Below are 25,248 nucleotides of genomic sequence, written 5' to 3'. Positions count from 1 at the left end.
ATTACTTTAGATCAAGGCTCTCTTGTGCTTGGTATATGTCCCCCATTCACAATACTCAGAACAGAACCCCCCATTCAAAATACTCAGAACCCACCAACTAGTAGGCTGCACAAATGGCACCCTATTCCCCATATAGTGCACTACTTTTTAGTGCACCGAATAGGGAGTAGGGTGCTATTTGGGCTGCATCCATAGGCTTCAACTCATAAATCACCTCACAAGTAATAATCATGAACATATTGAAGCCATTGGTCTCATATTGAAGTCATTGGACTCATATTGAAGTCAATGGTCTCATATTGAAGTCATTGGAATCATATTGAAGTCATTGGTCTCATATTGAAGTCATTGGTCTCATATTGAAGTCATTGGAATCATATTAAAGTCATTGGACACATATTGAAGTCATTGGTCTCATATTGAAGTCATTGGAATCATATTGAAGTCATTGGTCTCATACTGAAGTCATTGGTCTCATATTGAAGTCATTGGAATCATATTGAAGTCATTGGTCTCATACTGAAGTCATTGGTCTTATATTGAAGTCATTGGACTCATTGAAGTCCTTGTTATGATAAAACCTCATACACATATACCCACTAAATAAATACACGGTAGTAATATGGAAGTTATACAGAAGGGGGAAAAATAACACAATCTTGGCAGTTTGGTTGATTTGGCATTCTGGAGTTTTATAATACTTTGTGTGAGACAAAAATCACACATACTCGCTGTACACACACACACACACACACACACACACACACACACACACACACACACACACACACACACACACACGTAAAAGGGGATCACCTTTGAGTCGTATCATCATCATGATGACATCAGCGCGTAGCTGTGTTCTATTGGCTTTAGCACTTGATTAAACCATGCATCTCTAACTATTTACATACTTTGATAAAACTCTTGATAAAACTCTTTGTTGAAACTTTCCACAGTAACTGGGATTCAGAAAAAACTCAAGTTTCAATATAGGGTTGCAAAATCCAGTATTTTTCCCCCAAATTCCCAGGTTTTCTAAAACATGGTTGGAGGATTATGGATTTCGGGTTTATTTCTGTCTGATTCCAGAAAAATTCCAACCAGGATTTCTGGAAAATCAGGGAATTTGGGGAAAGTTACTGAAATTTTGCAACCCCAAATACAGTACAAGGTTTAATGTGTTTGTTTCTCATCCGGCTGTCTAAAATGTCCTCACAGCATTATAATTTAGAATAATCTCATAGGCAGAGGTTTATTTACATCCTGTGTCCACAAGCACATCCCAATCCTTTCAGATCATCGAAAGCAAGTCTTCAACACCTCGTCTTCTCCTCTTCCTCATCCTCTTCTTCCACCTACGATGAGTCATGGGAGGTAGATTGCTACTGGTCCCTTTTCACTGTGAAAAGTTCTCAAGTCACCCAGGTTCCAATATGAAAAGTTCTAGAAGTCCTGGTGGTTCCAAGGTTCCAGTGGAGTATCACTTCCTACTTCAGGACCAACCAACCACACAACATGGAGATGGTGTCATCCTATCCCAGAGATTTCTCTATTCTCCACCTAAAGATTCACGGGGGAAAAAGTCATATTGTGATCCTTCTCTTGAGGTTTTGTCAGTAGTGAAATGGTAAAGGGTTTCGTTTTTGGTCAAAGTCTTAAAGTCTTGAAGCAGAGTTAGTTGTCAAACATGTCCTCACCCGTTGTTAATGCAGAGAGAGAAAAGCTCAACCCAGTAGTAGAGAAGCTAGTCGGCTAGTTTTCAAACCCAGAAACACCTCCACATGCAGCACAGGCCATGTAAAACCTCACACGTGTTGTCATAGAAACCATCATGACACTTGCAACCACAAAGCTTCCACACGGTTAGACATCACTTGGGTGCAGTACTTGAGATGTCGCTCTCTGTAATTTTATTCATTCCTCCCTTTCTCTCTCTCCCTCCTTTGTTCCCTCCCTTCGTCTCCTCTCACTGTGTCTTTAGGCATGGTCATGCAACAAGCCCATAGCTGCCACCCACATTGGTCTGTCTCGTCTCCATCCCTCTCTCTCTCTATCTCTCCTTCTCTCACCTCATTCTCTCCCCCACTCAAATGCATCTACGATCTCTCCCTCCCTCCCTCCTCACTCTCTCCCCCACTCCAGCATCTCTCTCCCTCCCTCTCTTTCTCTCCTTCTTTCACCTTATTCTCTCCAAGGCATCTATGATATCTCTGTCCCTCCCCTCTCATCTGTATCTCTCCACCCCCAGGACTTTCCTCATGTGTTCATAGACTACGTAGGAGATGCTGACGGCAGGGATGACTTTCAGGAAGTTGGGGGCGATGCCGCGGTAGAGGCCGGCCACGCCCTCCTGGGTCACAATGTTCTGGAACAGACCTAGCATGGAGAGCTGAGGGCCGCCCTTCACAGAGGCTGGAGGAGGAGAGGAGGAAGAGGAGAGGGAGGAGGAGGGAGGGAGAGGAGGATAGGAGGAGGAGGAGGAGGAGAGGATAGAGAGCGTATGCACACATGGGGAAAAGTGACAGGTAGATAAATGTAGTTTAATGTTACCCCCTCTCACACAGCCACAACCCTGCCCCCCCACCTCCCCCTCTCACACACCCACACCCCTGCCCCCCCACCTCCCCCTCTCACACACCCACACCCCTACCCCCCACCTCCCCTCTCACACACCCACACCCCTGCCCCCCCACCTCCCCTCTCACACACCCACACCCCTACGCCCCACCTCCCCTCTCACACAGCCACACCCCTGCCCCCCACCTCCCCCTCTCACACAGCCACACCCCTGCCCCCCCACCTCCCCCTCTCACACAGCCACACCCCTACCCCCCACCTCCCCTCTCACACACCCACACCCCCCACCTCCCCTCTCACACAGCCACACCCCTGCCCCCCACCTCCCCTCTCACACACCCACACCCCTGCCCCCCCACCTCCCCCTCTCACACAGCCACACCCCTGCCCCCCACCTCCCCTCTCACACACCCACACCCCCACCTCCCCTCTCACACAGCCACACCCCTGCCCCCCCACCTCCCCCTCTCACACAGCCACACCCCACCTCCCCCTCTCACACAGCCACACCCCCTGCCCCCCCACCTCCCCCTCTCACACAGCCACACCCCTACCCCCCACCTCCTCTCACACACCCACACCCCCACCTCCCCTCTCACACAGCCACACCCCTGCCCCCCCACCTCCCCCTCTCACACAGCCACACCCCTACCCCCCACCTCACACAGCCACACCCCTGCCCCCCCACCTCCCCCTCTCACACAGCCACACCCCTACCCCCCACCTCACACAGCCACACCCCTGCCCCCCCACCTCCCCCTCTCACACAGCCACAGCCCTACCCCCCCACCTCCCCTCACACACAGCCACACCCCTGCCCCCCACCTCCCCCTCTCACACAGCCACACCCCTACCCCCCACCTCACACAGCCACACCCCTGCCCCCACCTCCCCCTCTCACACAGCCACAGCCCTACCCCCCCACCTCCCCTCTCACACACCCACACCCCTGCCCCCCCTGTCTCACCCTGTGCCTGCATGCGTGTCCTGACCAGAGCCAGAGGGTAACTGGCTAGTTGACCACAGGTACTGGACATGGTCCCACACCCCACCAACACGAAAACACCTGGGTCTGCTGAATCTGTGTGCCTCGCTAGCCACGCATTCTTCATAGTCTGGGAGAGAGGAAGTAGAGAGAGGGGAGAGAGGGGGGGAGAGAGAGGAGAGGGAGGGGAGAGAGAGGGTGAGAGAGAGAGGGGAGAGAGAGAGAGCAAAAGGGGAGAGAGAGAAGAGAGAGAGAGAGCGAGAGAGGGAGGAGAGAGAGAGAGGGAGGGAGGGGAGAGAGAGAGAGAGAGAGAGAGAGAGCGAGAGAGGGAGGGAGGGGAGAGAGGGTGAGAGAGAGCGAGGGGAGAGAGAGAGCGAGGGGAGAGAGAGAGCGAGGGGAGAGAGAGAGGGAGGGGAGAGAGAGGGTGAGAGAGAGAGACATTACAAACTACATTAGTGATGTAGTCCCCCCCCCACACACCTCGTAGACGGCGAGGTCAATGCCAGCGTAGGGTATGATGCCTATGATGTTGGGTACGTATCCTTTATAGAAGGCCATGATGCCCTCCCTGTGAAGGATCTGTCTGGCACAGTCTAACACACTGGTGTACTGGCCTGTCTTCCCCAGGGTCAGACGAGTCTTCAGGACCTGGGCGAGGGAGGGAGGGAGGGAGGGAGGGAGGGAGGGAGGGAGGGGAGAGTTTGTTAATGCATGTGGGAGTAATAATGTTTTTCCACATCAGTGTATGTGTGTGTATACAAATGTGTGACTGTGTGTATTTTTGAGTGTGTGTGTGCTGGAGTGCATGCGTAAATGTGTTTATTTTCGTGTGTATTTTACTGTGTGTGTGTGTACATTATTTTAGTGTGTGTGTGTGTGTATTGTAATGTGTGTGTGTGTGTATTTTAGTGTGTTTATGTGTATTTTAATGTGTGTGTTTATGTGTTTTTTAATGTGTGTATTTTAGTGTGTGTATGTGTGTGTATTTTTGAGTGTGAGTGTGTGTGTGAGTGTGAATGTGTGTGAGTGTGTGTGAGTGTGTGTGTGAGTGTGTATGAGTGTGTGTGTGAGTGTGTGTGTGAGTGTGTGTGTGTGAGTGTGTGAGTGTGTGAGTGTGTGAGTGTGTGAGTGTGTGAGTGTGTGAGTGTGTGAGTGTGTGCGTATGTGAGTGCGTATGTGAGTGCGTATGTGAGTGCGTATGTGAGTGCGTATGTGAGTGCGTGTGTGAGTGCGTATGTGAGTGCGTGTGTGAGTGCGTGTGTGAGTGCGTATGTGAGTGCGTATGTGAGTGTGTATGTGAGTGTGTATGTGAGTGTGTATGCTCTAACCTCCATAGGGTAGATGGCTGTCTGAGCAGTAGCTCCTGCTAATGACCCAGCTACAAACCTCTCATGAACCCTCAGAGGTCCCCTCTCCTTACTGCCACGCATCCACCTCTTGATCTACAGAGAGGAGAGGAGAGGAGAGGAGAGAGAGAGAGGAAGGGATGGATGGATGGAGAGAATGTAGAGAGAGGAAGAGAGAAAGAGGGAATGGACAAGGATGACAGGGAGAGAGGGGGATAAGTCAGATAAGGGAGGAAGAGTTGGAGAGTCAATGACAGAGATAGGGGAAGACAGACAGAGGGAGAGATAGAGAGGAAGGAAGAGAGAGGGAGAGACAGAGAGAGAGGAAGAGAGACAGAGAGAGGGAGAGATAGAGAGGAAGAAAGAGAGAGAGAGAGAGAGAGAGAGAGAGAGGGAGAGGGAGGGAGAGAATATAGAGAGAGGAAGAGAGAAAGAGGGAATGGACAAGGATGACAGGGAGAGAGGGGGATAAGTCAGATAAGGGAGGAAGTGTGGTGAGGTGTGGTGTGGTGTGGTGAGGTGTGGCGTAGTGTAGTGTGGTGTGGTGTAGGGTGGTGTAGTGTGATGTGGTGTGGTGTGGTGTGGTGAGGTGTAGCGTAGTGTAGTGTGGTGTGGTGTAGGGTGGTGTAGTGTGATGTGGTGTGGTGAGGTGTGGTGTAGTGTAGTGTAGTGTGGTGTAGTGTAGTGTAGTGTGGTGAGGTGTGGTGTGGTGTGGTGTGGTGTGGTGTGGCGTAGTGTGGTGTAGTGTAGTGTGGTGTGGTGTGGTGTGGTGTGGTGAGGTGTAGTGTAGTGTGATGTGGTGTAGTGTAGTGTGATGTGGTGTAGTGTGGTGTGGTGTGGTGTAGATTAGTGTACTGTGGTGTGGTGTGGTGTGGTGTAGTGTAGTGTACTGTGGTGTGGTGTAGTGTAGTGTAGTGTAGTGTAGTGTGGTGTGGTGTAGAGTAGTGTAGTGTGGTGTAGTGTGTTGTGGTGTAGTGTGGTGTGGTGTGGTGTAGAGTGGTGTGGTGTAGATTAGTGTACTGTGGTGTGGTGTAGTGTAGTGTAGTGTGGTGTAGAGTAGTGTAGTGTGGTGTGGTGTGGTGTGGTGTAGGGTAGTGTACTGTGGTGTGGTGTAGTGTGGTGTAGTGTACTGTGGTGTGGTGTAGGGTAGTGTACTGTGGTGTGGTGTAGTGTGGTGTAGTGTACTGTGATGTGGTGTGGTGTAATGTGGTGTGGTGTGGTGTAGTGTAGTGTAGTGTAGAGTAGTGTACTGTGGTGTGGTGTAGTGTGGTGTGGTGTAGAGTAGTGTAGTGTGGTGTGGTGTGGTGCAGTGTAGTGTGGTGTACTGTGGTGTGGTGTAGAATAGTGTGGTGTGGTGTAGTGTACTGTGGTGTGGTGTAGAATAGTGTGGTGTAGTGTAGTGTAGTGTAGTGTAGTGTAGTGTAGTGTGGTGTGGTGTGGTGTGGTGTAGAGTAGTGTAGTGTGGTGTGGTGCAGTGTAGTGTGGTGTACTGTGGTGTGGTGTAGAATAGTGTGGTGTGGTGTAGTGTAGTGTACTGTGGTGTAGAATAGTGTGGTGTAGTGTGGTGTAGTGTAGTGTAGTGTAGTGTAGTGTAGTGTGGTGTGGTGTGGTGTGGTGTGGCGTAGCGTAGCGTGGCGTAGTGTAGTGAGGTGTGGTGTAGTGTGGTGTAGTGTAGTGTAGTGTGGGGTGGTGTGGTGTAGTGTGGTGTAGTGTAGTGTATTGTGGTGTGATGTAGTGTAGTGTAGTGTGGTGTAGTGTGGTGTAGTGTAGTGTAGTGTGATGTAGTGTAGTGTGGTGTGATGTAGTGTAGTGTAGTGTAGTGTAGTGTAGTGTAGTGTAGTGTGGTGTAGTGTAGCGTAGTGTGGTGTAGTGTGGTGTAGTGTGGTGTGGTGTAGAGTAGTGTGGTGTAGTGTGGTATAGTGTAGTGTGGTGTGGTGTAGTGTGGTGTAGTGTAGTGTAGTGTAGTGTGGTGTAGCGTAGTGTAGTGTGGTGTGGTGTAGCGTAGTGTAGTGTAGCGTAGTGTAGTGTGGTGTAGTATAGTGTAGTGTGGTGTGGTGTGGTGTAGTGTAGTGTGGTGTAGTGTGGTGTAGTGTAGCGTAGTGTGGTGTGGTGTAGCGTAGTGTGGTGTGGTGTGATGTAGTGTGGTGTAGTGTGATGTAGTGTGGTGTACTGTGGTGTAGTGTAGTGTGGTGTGGTGTGATGTAGTGTGGTGTGGTGTAGTGTAGTGTAGTGTATTGTAGTGTGATGTAGTGTGGTGTACTGTGGTGTAGTGTAGTGTGGTGTGGTGTGGTGTAGTGTAGTGTGGTGTAGCGTAGCGTAGCGTAGTGTGGTGTAGTGTAGTGTGGTGTGGTGTGGTGTAGCGTAGCGTAGTGTAGTGTAGTGTAGTGTAGTGTGGTGTGGTGTGGTGTAGCGTAGTGTGGTGTGGTGTGGTGTAGCGTAGTGTAGTGTAGTGTGGTGTAGTGTGGTGTGGTGTAGCGTGGTGTGGTGTGGTGTAGCGTAGTGTAGTGTACTGTGGTGTAGTGTAGTGTAGTGTAGTGTAGTGTACTGTGGTGTGGTGTGGTGTAGTGTAGTGTAGTGTGGTGTAGTGTGATGTAGTGTGGTGTAGTGTAGCGTAGCGTGGTGTGGTGTAGTGTAGTGTGATGTAGTGTGGTGTAGTGTGATGTAGTGTGGTGTACTGTGATGTAGTGTAGTGTGGTGTGGTGTGATGTAGTGTGGTGTAGTGTATTGTAGTGTAGTGTATTGTAGTGTGATGTAGTGTGGTGTACTGTGGTGTAGTGTAGTGTGGTGTGGTGTGGTGTAGTGTAGTGTGGTGTAGTGTAGTGTGGTGTAGCGTAGTGTAGTGTGGTGTAGCGTAGTGTAGTGTGGTGTAGTGTAGTGTGGTGTGGTGTAGCGTAGTGTAGCGTGGTGTGGTGTAGCATAGTGTGGTGTGGTGTGGTGTAGCGTAGTGTAGTGTGGTGTAGTGTAGTGTGGTGTGGTGTAGCGTAGTGTAGCGTGGTGTGGTGTAGCATAGTGTGGTGTGGTGTGGTGTAGCGTAGTGTAGTGTGGTGTAGTGTAGTGTGGTGTAGCATAGTGTAGTGTGGTGTAGTGTAGTGTAGTGTAGTGTGGTGTGGTGTGGTGTAGCGTAGCGTGGTGTGGTGTGGTGTAGCGTAGTGTAGTGTGGTGTGGTGTGGTGTAGTGTGGTGTAGTGTGATGTAGTGTGGTGTAGTGTGGTGTAGTGTGGTGTAGTGTAGCGTAGCGTGGTGTGGTGTAGTGTAGTGTGATGTAGTGTGGTGTAGTGTGATGTAGTGTGGTGTACTGTGATGTAGTGTAGTGTGGTGTGGTGTGATGTAGTGTGGTGTAGTGTAGTGTAGTGTATTGTAGTGTAGTGTATTGTAGTGTGATGTAGTGTGGTGTACTGTGGTGTAGTGTAGTGTGGTGTGGTGTGGTGTAGTGTAGTGTGGTGTAGCGTAGTGTAGTGTGGTGTAGCGTAGTGTAGTGTGGTGTAGTGTAGTGTGGTGTGGTGTAGCGTAGTGTAGCGTGGTGTGGTGTAGCATAGTGTGGTGTGGTGTGGTGTAGCGTAGTGTAGTGTGGTGTAGTGTAGTGTGGTGTGGTGTAGCGTAGTGTAGCGTGGTGTGGTGTAGCATAGTGTGGTGTGGTGTGGTGTAGCGTAGTGTAGTGTGGTGTAGTGTAGTGTGGTGTAGCATAGTGTAGTGTGGTGTAGTGTAGTGTAGTGTAGTGTGGTGTGGTGTGGTGTAGCGTAGCGTGGTGTGGTGTGGTGTAGCGTAGTGTAGTGTAGTGTAGTGTAGCGTAGTGTAGTGTAGTGTGGTGTAGTGTGATGTAGTGTGGTGTACTGTGGTGTAGTGTAGTGTAGTGTAGTGTAGTGTAGTGTAGTGTGGTGTGATGTAGTGTGGTGTAGTGTAGTGTAGTGTAGTGTAGTGTAGTGTGGTGTGGTGTGGTGTAGTGTAGTGTGGTGTAGTGTAGTGTGGTGTAGTGTAGTGTGATGTAGTGTAGTGTAGTGTAGTGTAGTGTGGTGTAGGTTAGTGTAGTGTGGTGTAGCGTAGTGTAGTGTGGTGTGGTGTAGCGTAGTGTGGTGTAGTGTAGTGTAGTGTAGTGTGGTGTGGTGTAGCGTAGTGTAGTGTAGTGTAGTGTGGTGTGGTGTGGTGTGGTGTGGTGTAGTGTAGTGTGATGTAGTGTGGTGTGATGTAGTGTAGTGTAGTGTAGTGTGGTGTGATGTAGTGTAGTGTAGTGTAGTGTAGTGTGGTGTAGTGTGGTGTAGCGTAGTGTAGTGTGGTGTAGCGTAGCGTAGTGTGGTGTAGTGTAGCGTAGTGTGGTGTAGTGTAGCGTAGTGTGGTGTGGCGTAGCGTAGTGTAGTGTGGTGTAGCGTAGTGTAGTGTGGTGTAGCGTAGTGTAGTGTAGTGTAGTGTAGTGTGGTGTGGTGTGGTGTAGTGTAGTGTGGTGTAGTGTAGTGTAGTGTGGTGTAGTGTAGCGTAGTGTGGTGTGGTGTAGAGTAGTGTAGTGTGGTGTAGTGTAGTGTAGTGTAGTGTGGTATAGTGTAGTGTAGTGTAGTGTAGTGTAGTGTAGTGTGGTGTGGTGTGGTGTGGTGTAGGTTAGTGTAGTGTGGTGTAGCGTAGTGTAGTGTGGTGTAGCGTAGTGTAGTGTAGTGTGGCGTAGTGTAGTGTAGTGTGGTGTAGTGTAGTGTGGTGTAGGTTAGTGTAGTGTGGTGTAGCGTAGTGTAGTGTGGTGTAGTGTAGCGTAGTGTGGCGTAGTGTAGTGTGGTGTAGTGTAGTGTAGTGTGGTGTGGTGTGGTGTAGTGTAGTGTGGTGTAGTGTAGCGTAGTGTGGTGTGGTGTAGTGTGGTGTGGTGTAGAGTAGTGTAGTGTGGTGTAGCGTGGTGTAGTGTAGTGTAGTGTAGTGTGGTATAGTGTAGTGTAGTGTGGTATAGTGTAGTGTAGTGTGGTGTAGCGTAGTGTAGTGTGGTGTAGTGTAGCGTGGTGTGGTGTAGCGTAGTGTGGTGTAGTGTAGTGTAGTGTGGTGTGGTGTGGTGTAGCGTAGTGTAGTGTGGTGTGGTGTAGCGTAGTGTGGTGTAGTGTAGTGTAGTGTGGTGTGGTGTAGCGTAGTGTAGTGTAGTGTAGTGTAGTGTAGTGTGGTGTGGTGTGGTGTAGCGTAGTGTGGTGTGGTGTAGTGTAGTGTGATGTGGTGTAGTGTAGTGTAGTGTGATGTGGTGTAGTGTAGTGTGGTGTAGTGTAGCGTAGTTTGGTGTAGTGTGGTGTAGTGTGGTGTGGTGTGGTGTAGGTTAGTGTAGTGTGGTGTAGCGTAGTGTAGTGTGGTGTAGTGTAGTGTGGTGTGGTGTGGTGTAGCGTAGCGTAGCGTGGTGTGGTGTGGTGTGGTGTGGTGTAGCGTAGTGTGGTGTAGTGTAGTGTAGTGTGGTGTAGCGTAGTGTAGTGTAGTGTAGCGTAGTGTAGTGTAGTGTAGCGTAGTGTGGTGTGGTGTGGTGTAGTGTGATGTGGTGTAGTGTAGTGTGGTGTGGTGTAGTGTGGTGTAGTGTAGCGTAGTGTGGTGTAGTGTGGTGTGGTGTAGAGTAGTGTAGTGTGGTGTGGTGTAGAGTAGTGTAGTGTGGTGTGGTGTAGTGTAGTATAGTGTAGTGTAGTGTGGTGTAGTGTAGTGTGGTGTGGTGTGGTGTAGTGTACTGTGGTGTAGTGTAGTGTAGTGTAGTGTAGTGTACTGTGGTGTGGTGTAGTGTAGTGTGGTGTGGTGTAGTGTAGTGTGGTGTAGCGTAGTGTGGTGTGGTGTAGCGTAGTGTAGCGTGGCGTAGCGTGGCGTAGTGTAGTGTGGTGTGGTGTAGTGTAGTTGTCTGTGGCTCCCAGTCCCGCTCCACTCCACCTGTTCGTAGGCCCAGAACTTGATGGCGGTCTCGGGGGCGATCTTCAGGACGTTGACCCCGTTGCCCCTCCACAGGGAACTGAACCCCCCCTCTTTCACCATGGCCCTCAGCCCACTGATCATGTTCCCCACCCCAAGGGCCCCTGCAGGGTTCCCTGGGGTCGAGCCATGCACCTGGGGGGGACAGACACAGACTATCAGGAGGGGTGTCCTAAATGACACCCTCTTTAGTACACTGCTTTTGACACACCCTCTAGGCACTCTTATTCAGACCTGACTAGTGGATCATGTCATAATATTATGAGCACAGAGTGATCTGGAGTGAACACATGATGTACAGTACACAAGTTAGAGAACGACTCTGTAGTTAGAATCTTTCAGTGGTGATACTTCACATTCCCACCAGGTGGCGCTGAACACACATCTCCACCTCAGGACCAGATCTAGGAACAGTTTATCTTCCCCCTATCCTAACCTGAACCATTTAGAGGAGACATGTGAAGCTGAACTTAGACCAGTGTGTAGGGGCAACTTCATTTCACCAACCATCTTCCTCCCCTCTCCTCTCCTCTCCTCTCCCCCTCTCCTTTTCTCTAGTCTGCTCACCTCACCTCTCCTCCCCTCTCCTCTTATCTTCTCTCCTTTCCTCTAGTCTCCTCCCCTTTCCTCTACTCAACTCTCCCTTCCTCCCCTCTCCTCCCCTCTCCTTTCCTCTCCTCTAGACTCCTACCCTCCACTCTCCTTTTCTTTTCTCTCCTCTCCCTAAATTCCTATTCTCCTCTTCTGTCCTCTCTTCTCTTCTTCTCTCCTCACCTGCAGGAAGACTTTAAGGCGGTCCAGTGGCGCGGTGCCTGTCCGGGAGACTGATCCTGCCATAGCTCCAGCCACCAGCTGTCTCCAGACGAAGCCTGACTTCTTCTCCTGCTCGGAGAACTCATCAGGACAGGTCAGGTTGTCTCCTATGTCCAGCATCTAGACAGAGAGAGAGAGGGGGGAAGGAGGGACAGGGGGAAGGGGAAAGAGGTAGGGGGAGAAGGGAGAGGTAGGGATGGAGGGGGGAGGAGGGAGAGGTGGGAGGGACGGGGGAGGAGGGAGAGGTAGGGGGGGGAGGGAGAGGAGGGAGAGGTAGGGATAGAGGGGGAGGAGAGAAAGGGAGAGGAAGAGAAAGAGGGAGGGGGGAGTCATTTGACAATCTACTTAGTTATTAAACATCAACGTTTTCATATTGGAATCCAGGCTACATCTCTGCTGTGTTTCCAGTGTGTGTGTGTGTGTGTGTGTGTGTACATCCGTCCATGCGAGTGTGTGTGTGTGACTCACATGAGAGTGTTTCCAGTAGCGAGAGATGTCTTCCAGACTGTGTATGGGGTTGAACAGGAAGTGATCTCGCCACTCATCCCAGTCTATGGTCATGTTACCATCCCTGTCAATACTGACCAGAGACAGAGAGAGAGAATGTTACGCATAGCACGACACGTACACACACACAGACGGACAAACACACACACAGACGGACAAACACACACACAGACGGACACACTAGGGCTGACTCCATTTAGTGGACTGGTGGATTGTTCGGGTTGATAGGCTGTTGGTCGACCGATATTTCTTTAGTCCAGTAGTAACACATTATTATATCTTTATTTTGTACAAGACACCATCTGATTGGCTCCTGTCTGAGTGGACTGATCCATTGTGGAGGCCGTGGGGGTGGCACAGTCCATCACTCTAATACACGTGACACTGAAATTGTATATGGTTATATTATGTTAAAATAATGGTGCAACAATAATAAATCAAATATTATTTCATAAACAAATGCTCTTTCTCCCGCGTTGGATACGGTCGCTGTCCGCGGTTCTGAAACATATTCTTCAGTGCGCCGTAGAATTGCCACCTTTCCCTGACAAGTTAACCAGCATATTGGGAGTGAGAACAATGTGGAGGAGGCAGCAGCAGCAGAGACCAGGAAACAGCCCTTGCCTTGAGCCTAATTGTCTAAGAAAATTGAGGAGAGAGGAAACTATTTAACTAGATCTATAATCAATAGCCTAACTGTTAAGTGTACCAGGCTTTATAAATCATCCATATATATATATCTACAGAAATAAGACACATCCTGTTTGAGTGTTTGTTTAACAGCCTACTGACTCCATGAGCACCAAACCTCATGCAACGGCAAAATGTTGGAGAAAGTCATTTCACAGATTGGTGTGTTTTTAATCTTTGCTATGCTGTAATAAAGACTTTACAAATGTTTCCCGTTAGAACAGACTGGTATTAGTTATACGTTATCGAGTGTTGTTTCCACTGTTCCAAACAGGCAGAACTAAATATATTGTAATCTAACAGCACCTGTTTGTCACACACAGCTCTCGCTCCTACACCTTCCTTTATCTGGATCTCCTGTAGACATAATAAACACACAGCTCTCGCTCCTACACCTTCCTTTATCTGGATCTCCTGTAGACATAATAAACACACAGCTCTCGCTCCTACACCTTCCTTTATCTGGATCTCCTGTAGACATAATAAACACACAGCTCTCACACCTACACCTTCCTTTATCTGGATCTCCTGTAGACATAATAAACACACAGCTCTCACTCCTACACCTTCCTTTATCTGGATCTCCTGTAGACATAATAAACACACAGCTCTCACTCCTACACCTTCCTTTATCTGGATCTCCTGTAGACATAATAAACACACAGCTCTCGCTCCTATACCTTCCTTTATCTGGATCTCCTGTAGACATAATAAACACACAGCTCTCACTCCTACACCTTCCTTTATCTGGATCTCCTGTAGACATAATAAACACACAGCTCTCACTCCTTGTAACGGCTGTCTTCTGTAAAAATGGACCAAGGCGCAGCAGGTATGGGAATACTCATCTTTAATTAAAATAAAGGAGTAGAGCATCCACTTAACAATTCAAACAATATATCAGACAGGAACAGTTTTGCAGGCACACAACACGCAGTGCAAAAACAACTACCCCCAAAACCAAGTGACAAACATACTCCTACATATATGACTCCCAATCAGGAACAACGATCCCCAGCTGTTCCTGATCAGGAGTCACAAGACCAACACAGAACAATCACACACACAAGACTGCCACGTCCTGACCCCAAAACTACAACAACAGCTCCATCTGCTGGTCAGGACGTGACACTCCTACACCTTCCTTTATCTGGATCTCCTGTAGACATAATAAACACACAGCTCTCGCTCCTATACCTTCCTTTATCTGGATCTCCTGTAGACATAATAAACACACAGCTCTCGCTCCTATACCTTCCTTTATCTGGATCTCCTGTAGACATAATAAACACACAGCTCTCACTCCTACACCTTCCTTTATCTGGATCTCCTGTAGACATAATAAACACACAGCTCTCGCTCCTATTCCTTCCTTTATCTGGATCTCCTGTAGTCTCCACAACTAAGTCAAATGTCTTCCACAGATCTGACTTCCCCTTTCCCTCCTGAGCAACCAGTAAACATTAGACCGCTTCCAGTTTCTTTTTCACGTCCTCCGCATCCATTTTGTTGTCACGTGTTACTGTGTTTGGAGTTTGTTATAACCAATTTATTGATGTGATTATGATATTCTATAGGTCAGGTCCTATAGGTCAGGTCCTATTGGTCAGGTCCTATTGGTCAGGTCCTATTGGTCAGGTCATATTGGTCAGGTCCTATTGGTCAGGTCCTATAGGTCAGGTCCTATAGGTCAGGTCCTATTGGTCAGGTCCTATTGGTCAGGTCCTATAGGTCAGGTCCTATTGGTCAGGTCCTATAGGTCAGGTCCTATTGGTCAGGTCCTATTGGTCAGGTCCTATAGGTCAGGTCCTATTGGTCAGGTCCTATTGGTCAGGTCCTATAGGTCAGGTCCTATTGGTCAGGTCCTATTGGTCAGGTCCTATAGGTCAGGTCCTATTGGTCAGGTCCTATTGGTCAGGTCCTATTGGTCAGGTCCTATAGGTCAGGTCCTATAGGTCAGGTCCTATTGGTCAGGTCCTATTGGTCAGGTCCTATAGGTCAGGTCCTATTGGTCAGGTCCTATTGGTCACACGCATGCGATGCTTACATGTTTCACATAAAGAGAGCAGGGTTGAGGGAATAGGGAATGTTGTTCCTAATAGGAACAAGGGTTGAGGGAAAAGGGAATGTTGTTCCTAATAGGAACAAGGGTTGAGGGGAAAGGGAATGTTGTTCCTAAACAAATGAGGTTATTTCGTTAACAGAACTTTTCAGTCAGAAACAAGTAAGAAACTAAATGGCTGAAATGACGTCACAGCTTCAGCACAGATAGCGCAATAAACTCTCAGCTGTGCTGTGGTGCCTTTTCTCTGCAGTAGGAGGAGAGAGAGAGAGAGACAACGTGCACAAGTCACACAGGCACTTTCTTTAACACAGTGTGACCATCGGGCTCTTTCTTGAGTCATTTGTGCGTCTTAATTATTTAATCAAACAGTGTGCTTAAAGCATCAGACAAGCTCAGTGCATATGTTGTTGGTTTTATTCAAACACATAGTGGGTGTGTCTGTCTATATACGGAAAAATACTTTTCAACATTTCAACCAATCGATTGGTCAAAAGAACTGGACGACTCTCGGTTGACCAAGACAACCCTAGAAGACACACACACACACACACACACACACACACACACACACACACACACACACACACACACACACACACACACACACACACACACGGACGGACGGACACACACATGCATGGACGAACACACACACACACACACGCACACACACACACACACACACACACACACACACACACACACACACACACACACACACACACACACACACGCATGGACGAACACACACACACACACACACACACACACACACACACACACACACACACACACACACACACACACACACACACACACACACACACACACACACACACACACACACACACACACACACACACACACACACACACACACACACACACACACCCACACATGGACGGACACACACATGCATGGACGAAACACACACACACACACACACACATGGACGGACACACACATGCATGGACGAACACACACACACACACACACACACACACACATGGACGGACACACACACACACACACACACACACACACACACACACACACACACACACACACACACACACACACACACACACACGGACGGACACACACATGCATGGACGAACACACACACACACACACACACACACACACACACACACACACACACACACACACACACAAAATATAGTTGTCCGACAACTCCAATTGTAGAATACAAAGCCATTCTACAATTCATACTAGATTGTGCAATTACAGCATAGATATAACCAGAGTAGACTGTATCATTATAGCGTAGATATGAGTAGAGTAGATTGTACAGACCTCTTCATGATCGTGGCAGCCTCCTTTAGACTCACAGCTATTCCCAGAGTTTGAAGGGACTGCTGAATCTCTGATACATCTATCTCACCTGCAAACACAGTGTCCACGTCAGAGTTGGTGTGTATTTTGATTGTGTTTTTCAGTGTGTATTTTATTCACATACCTTACGTACGTACGCAACGCAAGAACCCAGTGAGCTTTGCAAAATTGGCTATATTCTATATTTGCATCAAGTTACAAATTGTGAGTCTGAACACGTCTGTGTATTTTAGTTAAACAACTACAGAGGATCTCCATTTAGCTCATTGTAATTCTGGAGCCCCCGTACGTATGTAGGGTCCATATTTATCTTTACAAACCGTCATTGTTGCGGTCCAGGCTGCGGAACATGAGTCGGAGCTCTTCCTCGTGGGAGCGGAGGTACTGCCTGAACTCCTGGAAGTCCAACTCTCCATCATTGTTGCTGTCCCCCTCCTTGACAATCTGCTGGGGAGGGGGCACAGAAGGGTGGTGGAGAGGGGGTGGAGGAGCGGTGTAGGGGCAGAGGTGGTGGTGGAGAGGGGAAGGGGGAGGGGGAGGAGGAGGTGGTGGGGTTGAAGAGATGGGGGAGTGGAAAGGTGGTGGGGGGCACAGGGTGGAAGGATAGAGAGGGAGATGGAGAGATGTGGGGCGAGGAGAGAGAGAGGAGAGGTGGGGGCGGAGGAGATGGAGAGATGTGGGGCGAGGAGAGAGAGAGGAGAGGTGGGGAGGAGGAGATGGAGAGATGTGGGGCGAGGAGAGAGAGAGGAGAGGTGGGGGAGGAGGAGAGGGAGAGATGTGGGGCGAGGAGAGAGAGAGGAGAGGTGGGGGAGGAGGAGAGGGAGAGATGTGGGGCGAGGAGAGAGAGAGGAGAGGTGGGGGAGGAGGAGAGGGAGAGATGTGGGGCGAGGAGAGAGAGAGGAGAGGTGGGGGAGGAGGAGATGGAGAGATGTGGGGCGAGGAGAGAGAGAGGAGAGGTGGGGGAGGAGGAGAGGGAGAGATGTGGGGCGAGGAGAGAGAGAGGAGAGGTGGGGGAGGAGGAGAGGGAGAGATGTGGGGCGAGGAGAGAGAGAGGAGAGGAGAGGTGGGGGAGGAGGAGATGGAGAGGAGGTAGAAGAGTTGCCAAAATGGTTAGGAACAGGAGGAAGTGGTGGATGGGATGTTAATGTGGAGGTGAAAGGAGGGAAGAAGATGCAAAGCCAGCCGGATGCAAAGACAAGAAGCAAAATCAATACACTGAAACTGACAGACAACCTGAGAAAGACAGAGTTACAAACCACTCTGAGGTCAATCCTGGGTCAGTCACATTACATCACAGACACATTGACATTTATTTGATGCATTCCAAATGGTACCCTATATAGTACACTACTCTAGACCAGAGACCATTCCTCCTATATAGTAGCCTTGGTTTGTTCAAGCCGGAACAGCTCAAAGGGGCAGGAACCTATTTCCTGTCTCTGTAGGGTGAGGCAGCTTGATGTACCAGTACATCCCCTGGACAGGACACTAGTCTATCTCCTGTTTCTGTGGTGTGAGGCAGCTTGATGTACCAGTACATCCCCTGGACAGGACACTAGTCTATCTCCTGTTTCTGTGGTGTGAGGCAGCTTGATGTACCAGTACATCCCCTGGACAGGACACTAGTCTATCTCCTGTTTCTGTGGTGTGAGGCAGCTTGATATACCAGTACATCCCCTGGACAGGACACTAGTCTATCTCCTGTTTCTGTGGTGTGAGGCAGCTTGATGTACCAGTACATCCCCTGGACAGGACACTAGTCTATCTCCTGTTTCTGTAGTGTGAGGCTGCTTTCACCCCATGGACAGGACACTAGTCTATCTCCTGTTTCTGTGGTGTGAGGCTGCTTTCACCCCCTGGACAGGACACTAGTCTATCTCCTGTTTCTGTAGTGTGAGGCTGCTTTCACCCCCTGGACAGGACACTAGTCTATCGCAGGGCCTTACCCCCAGTCCATCTAATGAATGTTCTCTTTGGTATGACTCAGCCGGAGATCAAACTCCCAACCTTCCAATCTCAGGGCGGCCACTGAGTTGGTCTTTTGACAGTAGCATAGGGCAAGAAGTAGTGCACTATATAAGGAATAGGGTGCCATCAGAGACTCAAGCCAATGTTTGTTAGTCATGGACACAGTAGGCCTGCTCTTTAAATCTAGTCCTTCACACAGCTCCAGTCAACCTGTCTGTTTACCAACCTCCAACCAGCCCTACTCCCTGGTTAACAACACAACTTTATTCTCCCCTGCCGTAATGCAGCACACACACACGTGTTGCCATAGGTAACTGAGTAATCTGTGTTCTCTGCTCCTCAACCCCCAGGGTCACAACTCAGCACAACTAACATTCCACAGGAAGAGGAGGAGGAGGGGGAACGGAGGATGAAGAGTAGGAAGAGGGGAAAGGAGATAGGGAATGGAAGAGGACAATGAGGAGGGCAGGACGGGAGATGAGGAAGATGAGGAGAGGAAAGAAGGAAAGGTAGGATGAGGGGAGAGAAGGCAGAGTTCTGGGTTGTCGTCCTGGCAACAACAGTAATACTCTCAGCCTTCCAAAAATCATCCTTCATGAAAAAGAACTACACAAAACCTCTTCTATGCAGAGACTTGTAGGGATTGTGTAGTGAATGTGTAGTTTACTCAAGATACACAAGTAGAGTTGTGTAGTGTTCAGTAGGAAAACAGTCGTGTTTCCAGTAGTAATCAGGTAGAGTTGTGTAGTGTTCAGTAGGAAAACAGTCGTGTTTCCAGTAGTAATCAGGTAGAGTTGTGTAGTGTTCAGTAGGAAAACAGTCGTGTTTCCAGTAGTAATCAGGTAGAGTTGTGTTGTGTTCAGTAGGAAAACAGTCGTGTTTCCAGTAGTAATCAGGTAGAGTTGTGTTGTGTTCAGTAGGAAAACAGTCGTGTTTCCAGTAGTAATCAGGTAGAGTTGTGTTGTGTTCAGTAGGAAAACAGTCGTGTTTCCAGTAGTAATCAGGTAGAGTTGTGTTGTGTTCAGTAGGAAAACAGTCGTGTTTCCAGTAGTAATCAGGTAGAGTTGTGTAGTGTTCAGTAGGAAAACAGTCGTGTTTCCAGTAGTAATCAGGTAGAGTTGTGTAGTGTTCAGTAGGAAAACAGTCGTGTTTCCAGTAGTAATCAGGTAGAGTTGTGTTGTGTTCAGTAGGAAAACAGTCGTGTTTCCAGTAGTAATCAGGTAGAGTTGTGTTGTGTTCAGTAGGAAAACAGTCGTGTTTCCAGTAGTAATCAGGTAGAGTTGTGTAGTGTTCAGTAGGAAAACAGTCGTGTTTCCAGTAGTAATCAGGTAGAGTTGTGTAGTGTTCAGTAGGAAAACAGTCGCGTTTCCAGTAGTAATCAGGTAGAGATTTTCACTACTTGATGTTGCTAGTAAATAAGTGGTCAAAACACTACAGCTTTACAAAACAGGCTTTTCACAACCACAGAAGAAGACAAAACAGGAAGTAGTTGGTTATTGTTAGCTAGCTACTGTTTTTGACAATCCTTCGTCATCCTGTCTTCCATAGCCGTTATGCTGGCACCATCTGTAAGTTCAACTTTCCTGTATGCTTTATGAGTTACTTTCATGTCGTTGTTTAGCCGTTTTATATAACTTTTACCAGATCAAAAAGATTACAAGCCAAAACAATCTTGTGTTTATCCTATCTGTTTGCTAGTCCCATTGAAATATAGCTATGTAGCCTCTGTTTCCATCATGCTAGCTATTAAGTATTTGTGTTTGTATGTAAATGTACATTATGTTCATATTGCCATACTTACCCATTCTACTTAGCTCTTTTGACCTGTTGCTAAGAAGACCCTTGACATAAGAAGACTGAAGGCCATTGTTGGTCAGATTAACATTGTTTATAAAAAAATATGTATGTGTTGTTTTATGTGACCTCTGTTAGCAGATGTGACCTCTGTTAGCAGATGATTGATAATGGCTTATAGTTGCTTGTCTCTTGTGCTTGTCTTTATTTTTCCCAAAAATGATGTGGTGGACAAATGTGGCTGTAACACAAAAGACGATCTGAAGACAGTTTACGTCAAAGGTGAATGAAGACAAGGCCTCAAAGGCATTAACAAAAGTGTAAATATGTTATGTAATATGTAATGTAATATGTAATGTAATATGTTATGTAATATGTAATCTAATATGTAATGTAATATGTATTGTAATATGTATTGTGTAATGTAATATGTAATGTGTTATGTAATATGTTATGTAATATGTAATGTAATATGTTATGTAATATGTATTGTAATATGTAATATGTAATGTAATATGTAATGTGTTATGTAATATGTTATGTAATATGTAATGTAATATGTTATGTAATATGTAATGTAATATGTTATGTAATATGTATTGTAATATGTATTGTAATATGTATTGTGTAATGTAATATGTAATGTAATATGTATTGTAATATGTATTGTGTAATGTAATATGTAATGTGTTATGTAATATGTTATGTAATATGTAATGTAATATGTAATGTAATATGTAATGTGTTATGTAATATGTTATGTAATGTAATATGTAATGTAATATGTAATACGTTATGTAATATGTAATGTAATATGTTATGTAATATGTATTGTAATATGTATTGTAATATGTAATATGTAATGTAATATGTAATGTGTTATGTAATATGTTATGTAATGTAATATGTAATACGTTATGTAATATGTAATGTAATATGTTATGTAATATGTAATGTAATATGTTATGTAATATGTATTGTAATATGTATTGTAATATGTAATATGTAATGTAATATGTAATGTGTTATGTAATATGTTATGTAATGTAATATGTAATACGTTATGTAATATGTAATGTAATATGTTATGTAATATGTAATGTAATATGTAATGTAATATGTTATGTAATATGTAATTCATCTTATTTTTTTAAATGCTATTATGTTTGTATAAGCTTATTATGTCTTGTTTGATGATATTAACTCCAGTTAGAAACTAGAGGAAATAACATGTTCACTGGCCAAGTAGTGACACAGGAGTTAAACAAGATGACCTCCATAGTTTTCAACTAATTCAAAAGGGTTTATGTAGGAAATTAAACAGGATCAGGAGGAAGTCAGTAGTGACACAACCCCTGTTGAGAGAAAGAGAGAGAGAGAGAGAGAGAGAGAGAGAGAGAGAGAGAGAGAGAGAGAGAGAGAGAGAGAGAGAGAGAGAGAGAGAAAGAGAGAGAGAGAGAAAAGACAGAGAGAGAGGAAGCAAGGGGAAAGAGAGAGAGAGAGAGACAGAGAAAATAGATAGCGTGAGTGGGAAAGGTTAAATGCTTTCTCGGCTTACCAACCCTCTCCTTGAACTAAAATAGGGAACGTGTACTCTCACCGACACACGTGAACACAGACAGAACACCACTGTGTGTTTGTCTGCTACACTCTTTCTGCCAAGAGAAACAGCCATAAACTGATAGCGGGAGGTGTGTGTGTGTGTGTGTGTGTGTGTGTGTGTGTGTGTGTGTGTGTGTGTGTGTGTGTGTGTGTGTAGAACAAAGTCAACAGTAACACATTTAAACACACAAAACAATGCCCTATAGCTCTCTAACAGAATGGTGATTTAGTAGACTAAACTTAATAAAGTGGCTGAGGATTCGACTTCTCATTTAAAGTGCTGTTTACAGTAATACATATATTTCTAAATGCTTTATTTAACACACATCACAACAAGAGAGACACCACAACACTACATAAAGAGAGACACCACAACACTACATAAAGAGAGACACCACTACATAAAGAGAGACACCACTACATAAAGAGAGACACCACAACATTACATAAAGAGAGACACCACTACATAAAGAGAGACACCACTACATAAAGAGAGACACCACTACATAAAGAGAGACAACACTACAGTACATATAGAGAGACACCACTACATAAAGAGAAACACCACTACATAGAGAGAGACACCGCTACTTAAAGAGAGAGACCACAACACTACATAAAGAGAGAGACCACTACATAAAGAGAGACACCACTACATAAAGAGAGACACCACAACACTACATAAAGAGAGACACCACTACATAAAGAGAGACACCACTACATAAAGAGAGACAACACTACAGTACATATAGAGAGACACCACTACATAAAGAGAAACACCACTACATAGAGAGAGACACCGCTACTTAAAGAGAGAGACCACAACTACATAAAGAGAGAGACCACTACATAAAGAGAGACACCACTACATAAAGAGACACCACAACATAAAGAGAGACACCACTACATAAAGAGAGACACCGCTACATAAAGAGAGACACCACACCACTACATAAAGAGACACCACAACATAAAGAGAGACACCGCTACATAAAGAGACACCACTACACAAAGAGACACCACTACATAAATAGAGACACCACTACATAAAGAAAGAGAACACAACACTACATAACGAGAGACACCACTGAATAAAGAGAGACACCACTACATAAAGAGAGACACCACTACATAAAGAGAGACACCACACCACTACATAAAGAGAGACACCACACCACTACATAAAGAGAGACACCACTACATAAAGAGAGACACCACAACACTACATAAAGAGAGACACCACTACATAAAGAGAGACACCACTACATAAAGAGAGACACCACTACATAAAGAGAGAGACCACAACACTATATAAAGAGAGACACCACACCACTACATAAAGAGAGACAACACTACATAAAGAGCGACAACACTACATAAGGAGAGACACCACTACATAAAGAGAGACACCACTACATAAAGAGAGACACCCCACCACTACATAAAGAGAGACACCACTAAATAAAGAGAGACACCACTACATAAAGAGAGACACCACTACATAAAGAGAGACACCACTACATAAAGAGAGACACCACAACACTACATAAAGAGAGACAACACTACATAAAGAGAGACACCACTACATAAAGAGAGACACCACACCACTACATAAAGAGAGACACCACTACATAAAGAGAGACACCACAACACTACATAAAGAGAGACACCACTACATAAAGAGAGACACCACAACACTACATAAAGAGAGACACCACTACATAAAGAGAGACACCACTACATAAAGAGAGACACCACTACATAAAGAGAGACACCGCTACATAAAGAGAGAGACCACAAGACTATATAAAGAGAGACACCACTACATAAAGAGCGACAACACTACATAAGGAGAGACACCACTACATAAAGAGAGACACCACAACACTACATAAAGAGAGACAACACTACATAAAGAGAGACACCACTACATAAAGAGAGACAACACTACATAAAGAGAGACAACACTACATAAAGAGAGACAACACTACATAAAGAGCGACAACACTACATAAGGAGAGACACCACTACATAAAGAGAGACACCAAAACACTACATAAAGAGAGACAACACTACATAAAGAGAGACAACACTACATAAAGAGAGACACCACTACATAAAGAGAGACACCACTACATAAAGAGAGACAACACAACACTACATAAAGAGAGACACCACTACATAAAGAGAAACACCACAACACTACATAAAGAGAGACAACACTACATAAAGAGAGACACCACTACATAAAGAGAGACACCACAACACTACATAAAGAGAGACACCACTACATAAAGAGAGACACCACTACATAAAGACAGACACCACTACATAAAGAGAGACACCACACCACTACATAAAGAGACACCACTACATAAAGAGACACCACTACATAAAGAGAGACAACACTACAGTACATATAGAGAGACACCACTACATAAAGAGAGAGACCACAACACTATATAAAGAGAGACCACAACACTACATAAAGAGAGACAACACTACATAAAGAGCGACAACACTACATAAGGAGAGACACCACTACATAAAGAGAGACACCACAACACTACATAAAGAGAGACAACACAACACTACATAAAGAGAGACACCACTACATAAAGAGAGACACCACTACATAAAGAGAGACACCACTACATAAAGAGAAACACCACTACATAAAGAGAGACACCCCTACATAAAGAGAGACACCGCTACATAAAGAGAGACACCGCTACATAAAGAGACACCACTACAAAAATAGAGACACCACTACACAAAGAGAGACACCACTACATAAAGAGAGAGAACACAACACTACATAAAGAGAGACACCACTACATAAAGAGAGAGAACACAACACTACATAAAGAGAGACACCACTACATAAAGAGAGACACCACTACATAAAGAGAGACACCACTATATAAAGAGAGACACCACTACATAAAGAGAGACACCACACCACTACATAAAGAGAGACACCACTACATAAAGAGAGACACCACACCACTACATAAAGAGAGACACCACTACATAAAGAGAGACACCACAACACTACATAAAGAGAGACACCACACCACTACATAAAGAAAAACAACACTACATAAAGAGAGACACCACTACATAAAGAGAGACAACACTACATAAAGAGAGACACCACAATACTACATAAAGAGAGACACCACTACATAAAGAGAGACACCACTACATAGAGAGAGACAACACTACATAAAGAGAGACACCACAACACTACATAAAGAGAGACAACACTACATAAGGAGAGACACCACTACATAGAGACACCACAACACTACATAAAGAGAGACAACACTACATAAAGAGAGACACCACTACATAAAGAGAGACAACACTACATAAAGAGAGACACCACTACATAAAGAGAGACACCACTACATAAAGAGAGACAACACAACACTACATAAAGAGAGACACCACTACATAAAGAGAAACACCACAACACTACATAAAGAGAGACAACACTACATAAAGAGAGACACCACTACATAAAGAGAGACACCACAACACTACATAAAGAGAGACACCACTACATAAAGAGAGACACCACACCACTACATAAAGAAAGACAACACTACATAAAGAGAGACACCACTACATAAAGAGAGA

General features: G+C 46.0%; 1 protein-coding gene across 3 annotated transcripts in view; it reads right to left on the bottom strand.

Moving 5' to 3' along the window:
* Window positions 1–671: 671 nt before the first annotated feature.
* The window catches only part of LOC106594414 (calcium-binding mitochondrial carrier protein SCaMC-3), a 34,335-nt gene continuing 9,758 nt past the window's right edge, over window positions 672–25,248 (bottom strand). The window contains exons 2-11 of one of the 3 annotated variants that reach the window (XM_045690807.1): window positions 16,560–16,686; window positions 16,201–16,288; window positions 12,090–12,201; window positions 11,583–11,741; window positions 10,770–10,943; window positions 4,894–5,007; window positions 4,046–4,213; window positions 3,548–3,695; window positions 2,259–2,415; window positions 672–1,563 (exon numbers count right to left, since the gene is read on the bottom strand). In XM_045690807.1, the coding sequence (XP_045546763.1) occupies window positions 1,536–1,563; window positions 2,259–2,415; window positions 3,548–3,695; window positions 4,046–4,213; window positions 4,894–5,007; window positions 10,770–10,943; window positions 11,583–11,741; window positions 12,090–12,201; window positions 16,201–16,288; window positions 16,560–16,686 (1,275 nt within the window). In that variant the 3' untranslated portion in view covers window positions 672–1,535. Of the gene's footprint in view, window positions 2,416–3,547; window positions 3,696–4,045; window positions 4,214–4,893; window positions 5,008–10,769; window positions 10,944–11,582; window positions 11,742–12,089; window positions 12,202–16,200; window positions 16,289–16,559; window positions 16,687–25,248 lie in introns of all 3 variants that reach the window. The other 2 variants (XM_045690805.1, XM_045690806.1) reach the window with 2 other exon arrangements.

This window comes from Salmo salar, chromosome ssa12 (genome assembly GCF_905237065.1).
Source record: "Salmo salar chromosome ssa12, Ssal_v3.1, whole genome shotgun sequence".
In the NCBI taxonomy this organism is placed as follows: Eukaryota; Metazoa; Chordata; class Actinopteri; order Salmoniformes; family Salmonidae; genus Salmo; species Salmo salar.
The sequence above is the reverse complement of the archived record's forward strand: the minus strand, read 5'-3'. Positions and strand labels throughout refer to the sequence as shown.